This window comes from Tympanuchus pallidicinctus, unplaced genomic scaffold (genome assembly GCF_026119805.1).
Source record: "Tympanuchus pallidicinctus isolate F22 unplaced genomic scaffold, pur_lepc_1.0 scaffold20, whole genome shotgun sequence".
In the NCBI taxonomy this organism is placed as follows: Eukaryota; Metazoa; Chordata; class Aves; order Galliformes; family Phasianidae; genus Tympanuchus; species Tympanuchus pallidicinctus.
The window spans coordinates 4,931,467-4,944,550 of NW_026294722.1; the positions used below are offsets into that span (position 1 = coordinate 4,931,467).

The 13,084-nt window shown below is 47.8% G+C and overlaps 1 protein-coding gene across 3 annotated transcripts in view; it reads left to right on the forward strand.

Moving 5' to 3' along the window:
* KCNQ2 (potassium voltage-gated channel subfamily Q member 2) overlaps window positions 1–13,084 on the forward strand; it is a 66,291-nt gene that overhangs the window by 7,745 nt on the left and 45,462 nt on the right. For all 3 annotated transcript variants that reach the window (XR_008206945.1, XM_052683898.1, XM_052683897.1), the window contains exons 2-3: window positions 11,671–11,761; window positions 12,219–12,345. Coding sequence is in view for 2 of the 3 variants with exons in the window: in XM_052683898.1 (XP_052539858.1) it covers window positions 11,671–11,761; window positions 12,219–12,345 (218 nt within the window). In the remaining variant the exon portion in view is untranslated. The remainder of the gene's footprint in view (window positions 1–11,670; window positions 11,762–12,218; window positions 12,346–13,084) is intronic.

Below are 13,084 nucleotides of genomic sequence, written 5' to 3' on the forward strand. Positions count from 1 at the left end.
TCCCTATGCTGAGGTAAGTATGGATTCTGTGTGCTTGCAGCAGCTCCACTGTTGGAGTTGGCAGTGAAATGGCAGCACTGGGAGAGTTTTTCTCCTGCATGTTTATGGGATTTTACGCGACGTGGAGTCTCAGGATGACCATTAATTGAGTTTATGTTTGCTCGGAGCTTCGTTACTAGGTCTGAGGAATGTAGAAGGGGATGTAAGAGTACTCCGTCTTTCACTTTAGAGGAGAGCAAAGGAGTTGAATATAAATCTCTCTATATTACAGCTGGGCAAATAGAGAGTGAGGCCACGCTGCCTTCTGCCATGCTAATCTGTATGGGAACGAAACCAAAACACATCCAACCAGAAGGGACAAGAAGAACAAAACCTCTCCCAGTACTGAGGGCCATGTGTGGCTCCTGGAGCAGGCTCCTTGTGCTGTGATTGCTGGTTCCACCTGTATTTGCTTATCCTGTGCATGGCAAGTATGAGGATGTTGTCCAAGCGAACCCCTCGCTGGGGCTTCCTCCAAGTTTCCTGGGTTTATTAGCACTGATTTGTGCTTGGGGGACTAGTGAGACTCCTGAGTCATCTCCTTAGGCAGGGAGCTATTTATTACAGCGTGTGTGTTACACTCCATGGGAGTGGGTGTCTCTCTTCCGCTTTTGGATCCTGCCCTGACTCTATATAAAGAATTCAGGCTTGAATGAGCAGCAAAACTCTGGCTCTGCTGTTTGGAAGACAGGTGCTGCTAACCTGTGTCCCTGACTGGAGGAGCAAAGAGGTCCTGGTGGTCCTGAACACTGGTAGGAGTTTGCATGGGATATTTGTCCTCCTTGGCATCTCGCAGCTGCTAGAATGGCTTGTAGGGACATGGGGCACTGCATGATGGTGTCCAGGAGTGCTTCTTGCTCTGCAGTGGTTCACAACCAAGTGGGAAGCATGATTTGTAACTCCTTTTTTTACCCCTCAGGTTGATTTGTTGATGCTTTTGGCTTTTTAACGGGTGGTTTATTTTTCCAGTTTAGGAGAGGTATTTCCTAGCAGCTGTAATTCTCTGTTGGTATCAGAGCAAAGACTTGGAAGTGCCACAGGCAAATGTGGATGAGTTCCTCTGAGACTTTGGCAGCACGGGAGCTGCCAGATCACTAGGGACTTTGCTGTGTTGTTTCTCCCGGGGTGGAGAAAGGCCTCGTCTGTGTCCTGGTGGCCTTGCAGAGAGGTGTCTGGATGCCAGACCAGCCTCTCCCCAGCAGCTCTGCAGGGAGCAGCATCCATCTGAGCAAGAGCTGATGGCAGCATTGGACCAGGGCTGGCTTCACACCCCATTAAGCATCACGCTGAGCCACAGAGACCAGTTCTTGTGTTGTCTAACTGAATTGCTGGCACTTCAGGAGGGTTCTGTCTCCGTAGCCGGAGGGACTGATGCATTTAATCTGTATTAGTGCTAAAGAAACTTCGTTAATTGTGACATCATGGTTTGGTCCTGGGGGCTCCTGGTCTGTTTTTGTTTGGTTAGTGGTTGTTTTACAGTTGTGGCATTTTCTATTAAAAAGGAAAAAGTCTTAGAGAGAAAGAGGTTGGGAAATTTTCTGTTGTCTCAGACATGATATGCAGCCATTTAGAATTTGGCACTGATTTTTTTTTTTTTTTTTTTTCCTTGCTTTTCACATTTTCTGCTTTAGAATCTAGATGTTTTTAATGTAATTCTTATTTGGCTGATCCTTTCTTAATATGCCAGCTAATAAGGGGAAAGAAGGATTCCTGCACTGAGCTTTTGTTGCTGCTGTTTTTCCCCTTTTGCAACAGAAATCAGATCTAATATGAAGCCTTCGTGAGCTGAGCTCTGACCACTTGTGGGTGCTGGGAGCATCGTGAGTGATGCTGGGTGGCCCTGGGCTCACTGCAGATCAGTAGTTGTAGCATCTGAGCCAGGAAAGATAACAGCATGCAGGGCTGGGATGTGGTTGTAGGCCAGCAATGGCTTCATAGAATCATTAAGGCTGGAAATGACCTTTAAGATCACTGAGTCCTTGGGGACGTAGGCACTACAAGAGGGTGAAACATGTCCCAGGCTCAGGTTTTTGCTCTGTTCTTTGGAGTGGCCAAACCTGGGAGACTGGCACTGCCTTGGCTCCATCTGTCCTCACGCAGGACCTTGGGTGCCTGGGGAGCATTTCATCCAGTTAGCCATTTTTTGCCACCTTCTTTATGAACCCCTCTGCAGAGTGAAAATAACCCTGAGCCCCAGCTCTCTGCAGAGAAGCTGAAACATGCTGAACCCCCCAAACAAGCCGCATTCCTACCCAACCTTGCTTTTTTGGCCCTTGCTGTGGGAATGGATATTATTAAAAGCACCCGAAGGAAACTCATTGAGCCAATGGGTTGGGAGCCCCACCCTTGGCCAGGAGTGCCCATCTTTCCCACAGCCATGTCTTGGTGTGATGTGGGTCAGAAAGAGCTGGAGTTGAGCCTGAGCCCACACCTGCTGGGGCAGCTCTGTTATTTCGTTTCTGAAAGCGCAGCAGAAATTAAATAAAAGGTAATTAAATCTTTTTTTTTTTCTGCCTGCTTCCTTTCCCTGTTTCTAGGGAAGACTGAAAAAATGTACTAGAGAGGAAGCGAAACTCTGAGCATCCTCTGATGAATGCTGAATATGGCCCCTGTGGGACTGCAGGGAAAGGCCCTGTAATTATGGGGAGCGTCCTGTGAGGCTGGGTTACACAACCAGGACGGAGAGCTGCTCCTGCTCTGTGTTAGCAGCAGGCTGATGAGGCTGCGACTCAAAATACTACCTGGCTGTTATCCATTCATTGCTTTTCATCGTTGCTGGTGTCCTCTATGCGCAGCACAGACCGCTCGCGAGGCTCCGAGCCAAAGCAGCAGGGGAGGAGGATGCAGGACCACAAAAGGGCCATTTGATATTGATGGTGACACAGTTCTCAGATGGCCCCACTGTGTTATGGGGCTGGCTGATGGTCACGCATCAATGCCACCAAGTGAAGGTGAATCGTTCCCAGCTCGGGCAGAAGCAGCATGTCCTAATGGTGGAGTAGTGTACTGCTCACGAGCTGTTGAGTTTAGGGGATAGAGCATTGTAGCAAATGCCTGGAGACGTTGTATGGGGTGACTTGCACCTCTGCATGATGTTGGCTGTGCCCCGGTGTCATGCTGCGGGATGTTGTTCTGCTTTTGAGCTGTTGTGTGATGCTGTTGTTGGCTCTGATCTGTGCAGACTTTGCATGCTGGTGTGCTTTGCTGGGCTCTGTGTTCCTTCAGGAAGATTTATGAGGCTGCAGGCATGGCTGGATTTACATGCGGGCTAAACCTGAGCTGTGTGCTAGGGAGAATCATCCCCATTTGGGAGCCCAAGTGTGGAGGAATTCCACACCATGGACAAGATCCCTGCAGCAGGGCTCAGCACCCTGTGCTGTCACTGTGGCCTCTCCCTCTTCCAGCAGCAGTAATCACTTCCTACACAGACGAGGAATCTTCAGTATCCTTGTTCTGCCAGGCCTTGGCTTTGAATTATTAAATAATGTCTCTGTTATGCATCACCAAGTTTGTTAGAACACAGCTACTTCTCAGAAGAGAAAATAGTTGTTTCCCTACTTTAGGAGTTGACTTCATCTACTTGTGAGACTTGCAATAAATGGAAGAGCATTTTAAGGAAAAGACATCTGGAGAGGCTGAGGTTGGAAGTAGCTGTGTAGAAGCACCATCTTTCCAAAACAATATGCAGTTCTCTGTTCTCTGTCACAAAGTCCCTTTGGTAACTAATCTGTGTCTTCTCTCTCAATCAAAGCCAACTTGTATGGGTTTCTCACTGTTTCTGAGAGCACTGCCTGTGGAATGCTGTCTTTTCCAAGGTCAGATTTTTGTCTGCTCCTTGTAGGAAGTTGGATGGTACCTGCTGCTTTGGAAGAGGCTGGCTTGGAGCTGCAGCAGCCCAGCCCATGTCTCTCTTGTTTGTTTTTCTCTTGCTTGAGCAGCGCTTTGCCCCACTGCTCATACAGCATCCCTGAGCAGCACTGTTTGATTGGACCCAGGCAAGCAATTCCCTGTTATTCCCAAGAAATACATGATGGGAATGAGTTGGAAATGGGGTCCCACTGTTGTCAGGCCAGGGCTGATTCCCTCTCGGCCATTCCTGTGCTGCTCTCTACCTGAGCTGCTGAGCTCCCAGGAGCAGCCATCCAGCACGATGCTGCAGGAGCTGCCTGGGGACCTGCTCGTGCCTAGAGAAGCGAGTTACAGCAGGTTTTCACAAGCCTTTGCCTGCCATTTTAAATGGGAAGGATGTTTCCTTGGCAACGAGATGGATGCTTCCCAGCAGAGCATATGGCTTCTATCGACTTTGATTTACCAGCGTGTTGAAATGGCAGCTAGATAATCCTCTTCAGCTTTAATGTGTCTGTGTCCTGTGTCCCTGTTATTTGGGAGCTTTAAAGACCCTGGGTCAGGTCCTTGCAGCGCTGGACTTGTTTCCAGCATCCTGAGATGGAGCTGGCAGGATCCCCACATCCTGGAGACCTGTGCAAGCAGGGAGCAGCACCTGATCATCACCCCAAGCAGAGAGCTGCAGGGTGGGCAAGAAAACATCCCCTGTTCCTGCTGCCTTCCACCAGCTGAGCTCCTCCTCCTCGGGGAACATCATCTGCAGTCCTCTCTTCCTGTTCTCCTCCCTCCTTTAAATCATTTCGAGATGTTTTCTATCTTTCACCTACACGATCATCTGCCTCTTGCAGCTTGCTATTTATTGTTGTGTTTACTGGTGCTGGGAAATAAGGAGAGTGAACAAATCTCTCATTTGCTGGACTGGGCTCTGTGGGTTTGCTGAGCGCATGCATCCTCCTCCTTGCTGCTGCCCATCAGAGAGGAAGGCTCTCTATGCTTTGGCAAATTGGAAGAAAATTGGCCAACATGGCCAGATATTAGGGGGAGCAGCCAGACAGGGCAATCACATGAGCCTCATAGCCTTAGGAACTGGGATAAAAATAGAGAACTCCTTTCACACGACTGGGTGGTGCTGGGGCTGGTGCAGGGATGTGAGTAGCAGAGAGTGCTGAGCTCAGGGCTCAGGAAGGGTGACCCTAAATGAAATGGAAGCAGATTGCTGGCCTGCAAGCATCTGCGCTGCAGGGATGGGGAAGGGGATGTGGTGCCCTGTTGTTATTGCACTGATGCTGCGTGGTTTGGTGAATCCCTTGAACAAGGGTAGCAATGCAAATCCCCTGGCCTTGTAACACTTAACCAGGAGCATAGAAGACTGAGAAAGTGCCAAAGTGTGGCGTGGTTAAATTTTACAGGAGGCTTCATGTGCTCTGATCCCTCTGCCTCTATCTGCCGGCTGATGGCAGGTGAATTGAGCAGGTGGGGAGATCACCAGCTCTAAGCCATATTGCGCATACTGTGCAAGCCTGTTAATTAAAACTGATGAGCAAGTGAAATTAGCAGTGCTTTGGTAACGCACGTGTTTCCTGCTTTGGCTTTACCCATGAGTCTCTTGCTCCAAGACCCTGCTCTCTTGTCTTTGTTATCAAGGCACAAAGCGAGGACCAGACCTGGGCCACCTGCCCTCAACAGGCTGTGAAATCTCAGCCTATCCTTCGTTGTTGGTGGTCGCGTTGCAAAGGGAGCCCGAGAGCACGGCTCTGTGGCCCCACTTCTGGGAAAGCATAAACCATGGGCTTGGGGTATGGAGAAAGTGAGATGGTAAGGGCTGCACAGGGATGGTGCTGAGGCTCTGAGCTGGTCCCTGCAGCTATGCCTGCAGTTCCCTGTGGGGCTGTGAGGATGCTCAGCTTTGCGGTGCTTTAATTCTTGTGTCTGTAAAAGCAGTGCAAAGGCAGAAACAGGGAAACAAATCTAAGGATGCTCAGAGAAGTGTGGCTTGTCCTTGGTGTGCAGGGAACCTCAGGCTCGAGCTGAATAGCTGATTCTGGGACAGACCTTTGGAAAGCTGGCTACTATTCCTGTCTGCAGCAGGAACCAGCCCTGCACATTTTGAAGACAATCTTCCTATCTGCAATTAGACCGGAGCCTATTTTTGTATATCCCATTCCCTCGAGGAATGTTTAGATGAGATGCAGCATTACATTTTGCAGGGACATCTTGCTTTTAACCCAATTTGAGAGCACAGTTAAGTAAGGTCAAGTGGCTTGCCCAAGTCAGCAAGAGGATTTTTTTGTGCCTTCATGCTCAGATCATGCAGCGTAGCCCTTAGTTTTTAAATTTATTTTAAATTTATTTCCTTTTTTTTTTTTTTTTTTTTTTTTCCTTTGAGGTATTGCCAAAAAGCAGGGCTTTGCTCTTAAGATGCAGAGACAACTTGATCTTTGTATACAGATAAAGGTTAAATTTGGAAGGCTTCTGTGCCTGTGCTTACTACTAATAATTTTTCAGAGGTGGAGAGGAAGCAGAGATTCTTTTTGGGGAATACCCTGTGGGATGAAGCACAGGCAGCGCTCAGATTTCAATCTGAATAATATGGTATTGCATGAGACAGCAACTTTCCCTCGCATTAAGATCAATGAACGTGCACCGAGTAAATGCCTGCACAAGCATTTTAAGAATTACTCCAATGTCTGATGTTTCATCCTCTTAATTTACCTCTGAACGGACAGTAATTGCACCAGGGCCTTGAGGGTTCTGTCCTGTGAACAATTCCTGGAGTTGCATGGCTGTATTTCTCCCTGCCTGGTTTTTGCAGCTGATCTCAGCCCTGCAGTGCAGAGCCCATGGACAGGTGCACTGATGGATGAATGCTCTGGGTTCTCCTCCAGACCTCTGACCGCTCTGAGATTGCAGCACAGTGCGGGGAGAACGTGTAGATAAACATCTCCTAGTGATTCAAGCTGGAGGAGGACAGAAAGGAAGGTTTCAGCTCGATCTTGGTATGCGTTCTTTATCAGCAATGCGGCTTTATTATGAGTTTTAGGTGCCTTGAGTAAGTTAAGTAATTAGAGCCAGGCAAGTCTATAAAACAGGCTGCTGATTGCTGAAATGTTGCCCTTTCTCCTGCTGTAAACATTCAGTTCAGTTCTTGGTTTCTATCGCTGATCTTCTGCAGCTGGCATTTCACAGAATCACATTTGTTCTTTGGGGATTCCATCTGGGAAAGCTCTTATGTGCTCAAGCTCTTCAGTGTACAAGAGCTGTGGAGATGTGCTTAGTGGACGTGGTGGGATGGGTTGTATGGTTGGACTCAGTGATCTTAGTGGTCTTTTCCTGTCTTAATGATGGTATGATTCTATGGTCAATCTTGCTTGTAAATGTGGAGATACATAAAACTTTGTTGCCGCGCAAAATCCCTTTCTTCTCAAATTCCTGCTGTGCATAAGTCAAGGATCTGGGGGGTTGAGGCAGATGAGGCCATTCCTGCTCTTTGCATTACAAACAAGAACATTTGCAGTGTTGTTCATGTGCCTATAAAAACAGAAAATGATGTCCCTTGCAAAGGAAACCTTATTCCCCTCGTTTCCCCAGGCTGTAGCTGTGCAGGCGTATCGGAGAAGATCCTAAAAAACTCAATCTACTCGAGAACACCCATCTCCTATTGTGCCACGCTGCCGTCACACAGCTCTGCTGGAGATACAAGTCACCTTGGGTGATGATTTTTGGCTGAAGCTGAGAGATTTGGAAACCTGGAGTGGGACATTGAGGCTTGTGTTGAGCCTTGTCAATGTGTAGCTGGGCTGTGGAATTCTTTATGTGAAAAACAATGATGGAAGCTCCTGGTTAGGACAGGGACAGCGTGCATCATCATAAGCCCTTGGACAGCCATGGTGTGGTCAGAGTTTTGATTCAGTGGAGATTCAAATTTAGCTATAATTACTCCTGTTCTGAGTGCTAAAAGGCTTTTTACAGTCTGTTTATCCAAGTTTTGGAAACTTGAAAGCCAGCATCTTACAGAGACCACTGCAAATGGATTGCTGGGATTATGGCTGGATTGCCCATAAGCATTTTGGTTTTATTTTAGCACAATTATCAATGCCTTATTTATGTCCCCAAAGTCATTTTCAAGTGTTTTAAGTTATTTTCTATTGTGTGGCTCTCAAATGCCTGGAGTAAAATGCTTCCTCCTTTTCAGCTTTGCTTGTTCTAATTAAGCAAATCGTTAATTCCTTCCCCACTTCCATGGGAAGGCAGTAAAGCAAGGAAAGAGCCCATTGCCTTGTGCCACCTCCTTGCATTACATCCATCCCTGACACATCCTGGTATCCCACTGCTGCTGATCCATTGGAGCTCCATGTAAGTGGGTGTGCAGGTTCCAAGGGGAGTGCCTTTAAGAAGGCAAATGAGATTAATAATCTGAAAAGATTCATAAGGATTCTGTTATTTACTTTTAGCAAACAGAGAGAGAGGAAAAAAATACCTTTCGCATTTCAAGTCATTTTATTTCATTATTTGCTTGCTTATTTGTTTATTGGAGTGGGAGCTCACTCATTTCTTCATATTAGCAGTAGAAGTACTGCTAATATGAAATGCAGTGGAGACGAAATCTGGATAAGGAAGTTTCGTGCCAACGTTAATAATCTAGGATAAGAAGCTTGCCATGGGTGTTTAAAGTTGACATAACCTTTCTTTGCTGAGAGAGTGGATGAGGTGCTGGAACAGGCTGCCCACGGAGGCTGTGGATGCCCCTGGAGGTGTTCAAGGCCAGGTCGGATGGAGTCCTGGGCAGCCTGGTGTGGTATTAGATATAGAGGTTGGTGGCCGTGCCTGAGATGGGGGATTTGGAGCTTCGTAATCCTTGAGATCCCTTCCAAGCCATTCTATGAACCTTTGGACAGAAAGGCGAACTTTGGAGGACTTTGGGTTTTTCAGCTGTTTGCAGAAGTCAGATTTGCACAGCTGAGTCTTGGCTGCGCACAGAGGTGGAAGCAACTCAAGAAATGTCTGTCCTCAGCAGGCTGCTGCCAGCTGTGTCCCTGCTGTCACCCATGGAAGGGATGGAGATGCAGCAGCACTCGCTGTCCTTTGCATCCTGGCCCAGTCTGGGGAGGTTGTTGCTAGCTCTGCTGTGTGGGGCCCAGCTCCTGTCTGTCTTGGGGGAGGATATTGTCTTCTGCCCAGCTGTAAGCAGAATTGGCATCTTTAATGTAAAAATCATTAGAAGGGACATAATTAACGTTCCTTATTGCACATTAACATTACCCAGAGTCAGGCTGCAGACATAATTTGCTTTGATTAGATATGTAGCTTTAAAAATTAGATTCATCCCAACCTCTATGCCGTTTATTGGCCTGTTTCCCTTTCCCTTGCTATCCATTATGAGCTGGAGCCCTGTCCTGCACTGTCTGGATGGATTAGATGTAATGAAAGCAGAGTCAACTTCCCACTGCCTGCCCTCCATGGGAGGTCAGAGGGTGCTCTCCACCTCAGCACAGATATGGCTCACCTTTCTCCTTCCATCCCATGCAAAGAGGGAATGCAGAGCCTTTGGAGCTTTCCAGGAGCAAACCCCAACTCCATGAATCCAGTGGAAAAAATGTTTCATTCTTGAAATCTACTTTTCAGCCTCTCGGAGGTTTGGGAACCTTGGAGTTGAGCAGAGTAGCCATGCATCACCATGGAGCTATTTTGCTGTGCTTGTACCCACATCCTATGGTGGCAAGACCATTTCTCACTTGCTGGCTGAGCTCCTGTGGGGGAACAGAGCAGAGGGATGGGAGCTGCTACCCTATTGGGTTTTGCTTATGGAGCAGCCCTGGTTACCCTGCACAGCCACAGCTTGCACAGGGCACAAGGAAGATGTTCAACAGCAGGCATGTTGGACCACATCTGTACAAAGAACCTTATCTATTGGGTAGTGCTTTCAGCTCTTGTTGAAATGATAGAGCAATGTCTTTTCCTTCCTTTTTTTTTTTCTTTTTTTTCCTGCCCTATCAATACATTTCTAATGACAGAGGTAACATGCAGGACTCCTCTTTCTCCTGGCATTCATTCCCAGCAGGACTCATTGTTTCAGCATGTCTTTGTTCTGGATCCATTTGAAGTATCCACCTTAGTAAACAAGGTATGCATGTCTGCTCTGATGTCAGCACTTTGCTTTCTGCACCTGTCAGCATTTTATTGTGACATTCAGTCCCAGAAACACAACCCACGCCCTATTTCTTCAATCAGAACATGTAGGATTTTCTTTTCCCCCCATCCTTTCCCACGATCTATTTTTCCCCCTCTTCTCTTTCTTCTTTCATCGATTATTCATTTGTTTCTCACTCTGATGTGGGAGTGTGCACCAAAATCTGGGCCACCCCAGGAGCGGGACTGCCTGACCCATTTGCAGCTCCCTCTCACTGCACAGCCTGCAAGAACCATGTTGGGTGAGAGTGATGATGAGTGGGATTGCAAGGGGCAATTCCTTGCTTTTTGGGGTTGTTGCAGGTTCCTGAGTACCAGAAAGGGAGAAATGAGGAGATTGTCCTGAGCTGTTCTGTGCTGAATGGGACTTGCTGCTGGCAAAGCTCAGCCCTTGTGGAGTGGCTCTGAAGGTCCCTTCCTTCCAGCAGACTCAGCACTGCCTGTGGTCAGAATAAATAAACTGCCAATTCCCCCTCTCTACCTGAGCACTGTGATGTTAATGGCCCTTGAGAAGCCGCAGGCACAGCCCTGCAGTGCCTCTCTTTACACAGCACCAAGCAGCTGCACCCGGCAGCCCGACCGTGCCTTATAAATATTTGAAAGTCAGTTTGTAGGAATGTGAGACAAAGCCAGACGGATGAATTATTTAATGCTTTGAAAGAACGCAGCTTTTAGTTCCTCCCCGTGCTGGCCTACTTCATTGTTTCAGTAAATTGATCTGCAGCAAATTAATTTCCCTTCTTTTCTTTGAGTAAGCAGCGGGCATGGCAGGTTGGTGGGGATTGCTCCGGCCACAAGCAGGTGCCAGGACACCTCCACGGCTGCAGAGCTGGCATCAAATGTCAGCAGAGAGTGGAGCTGCTGCCACCCATCAGTGCCTTTGGATGGGCATTGGTGCACCCAGTGCTCATGTGGAGAGGACTCTTGGCAGGGGCAGCCTCCGTGTGCGTTTTATCACAGAACTGTAGAATATCCAAGTTGGAAGGGACCTATAGGGATCATTGTGTTCACCTCCTGGCTTCACACAGCACCACCCAAAACCCAAATCCCTTCTCTGTTAAATCCCCATCTTGGTAATGTGTGGACAAGGATGCTGGGAAGGCAGCTGGTGGAATTGAATCTGAAGAGTTGCCAAGTTTTCCTGTATGAGGATGTAGCAATGGAGTGTTTCCATGTTTGTTGGAGCTGACATAACGTCGAAGGGATCTCAGAGGCTATCGCAGCCACGTGCTGGAAATGGAGGTGTCTTGGCCAAACTGATACTGGGTCCTTCCGCACCCAACCCTTCCTGTTCATAGAATCAGGGATCCAGGTTCCCTTTTGCTGGTTGGTTCTCCTCCAATGTTAAATGTGAGCCCTGCGACTGATCAGCAGAGTGATCCCGAGTGTGATTGCATGGGCCTGGTGGCCTCGTTGCTGTCACTTCTTATCTCCTCATCACCAGTTAGAGGTATCCTTGTAAAGGGACAGTGTTAAAGACACAGCATGGTGAATGCTCCTGTGTGTAAATGTCAAACCGTGTGACCGAGTGTGAAAAGTTCTTGCTCTGAAGACTGATGTTCTGTCCCTCTGTATTTTTTTATTTTTTGTGTTCTATAGTTTTCTACTTGTTTTCTCCTGCCTGGTGCTGTCTGTCTTCTCAACCATCGATGAGTATCAGAACAGCTCTGAAGGGGCCCTTTATATTCTGGTGAGTTGGGATTTGCAAACGAAGTGAGCAGTATCACATCAAAATAAAGTTTAAAATGCACAAGAAAAACACCTACCCCTAAGACTGGGGATATTTAACTCAGGCAAGAGTTAGTGTCTGTTGGAACCCACAATAAGGAAAGGAGAAATCTGTATCAGGGCACTCAGGAGTAATCTGAGCACAATATTTGCTCTGATGTAATATTTTAAAACCTCTTTCCTGAACTTTTTCTGTTGTTTTTGCTTTGTTCCTCTTTCTCATCCCCTGCCCAGGAAAGGGAAAACCCAGCAGCAAAGGTCTGAGCATCACTCAAAAATAGGGCTTTCTATCACATGGTCCTGTGGGGCACTTCTGCATTGCATAGGAGAGCAGGGTTTAGGCTGTTGGACTGGATCTCTAATTCTGGAGCACGCTCACCACGTTTCCTTCTAGGCTGATGGCATGTTGTCTCCCCCAGGAAATTGTCACCATCGTGGTGTTTGGGGTGGAGTATTTTGTGCGGATCTGGGCAGCTGGCTGCTGCTGTCGGTACCGGGGCTGGAGAGGAAGGTTGAAATTTGCCCGCAAGCCTTTCTGTGTCATCGGTAAGACCTGCCTCCTGCATGGGGTTTCCCAACCTAAGATGGCTATTGAAGAGCTTGCTTGCACTGTGCTGCAATTTCTTGCTTGCAGTTTGGGGATTGTTACTCACCTAGAGAAGAGAAGGGAGGAGCTGAGGTCCCTGCCCAACCTCTCCATCAGTTTGTTCACTCCGTGTCTCATTTTGCCCTCCTGGGTGCTGAGGAGCTGCATCACAAGGGGATTGTGAGACTTAATTCCTGCTTGTAAAGCACTCGGTTCTCCTGTTGTGCAAGGGGCCATCCGAGCACAGTGGGTGCTTTGTTTGGGGTCAGGAGTGACAGGTGAGCCATGCCATGCCCCATGGAGCCTGCTTTCACGTGTCCAGCAAGTAGCAAGAGTCACACATGGGATTTTCATTTATTGCACAGAAAATCATTCATAAAAATTGCATAGCAAAAGAAAGAGGGAGGGTTTCAGGATCCTGCCCCATTCCTGAAGGTGCTCAAGGCCACGTCAAATGGGGCCTTGGACAACCTAACCTACTACCTGATTTGATGGCTGGCAACCCTATCCACGGCAGGGGGCTGGAACTAGATGGTCTTTGAGTTCTCTTTCTACCCAAGCCAACCTGTGCTTCTGTGATTCTCGGGTTTGGGGTTTATAGCATATGACTTCTTTTCTTGGACTCCTGCTCTTCCCTCGAGCACCCTGGGGTTGTTATGGTGTTTATTGTTAGTGTTTAGTGGTGTTTAGACAGGGCAG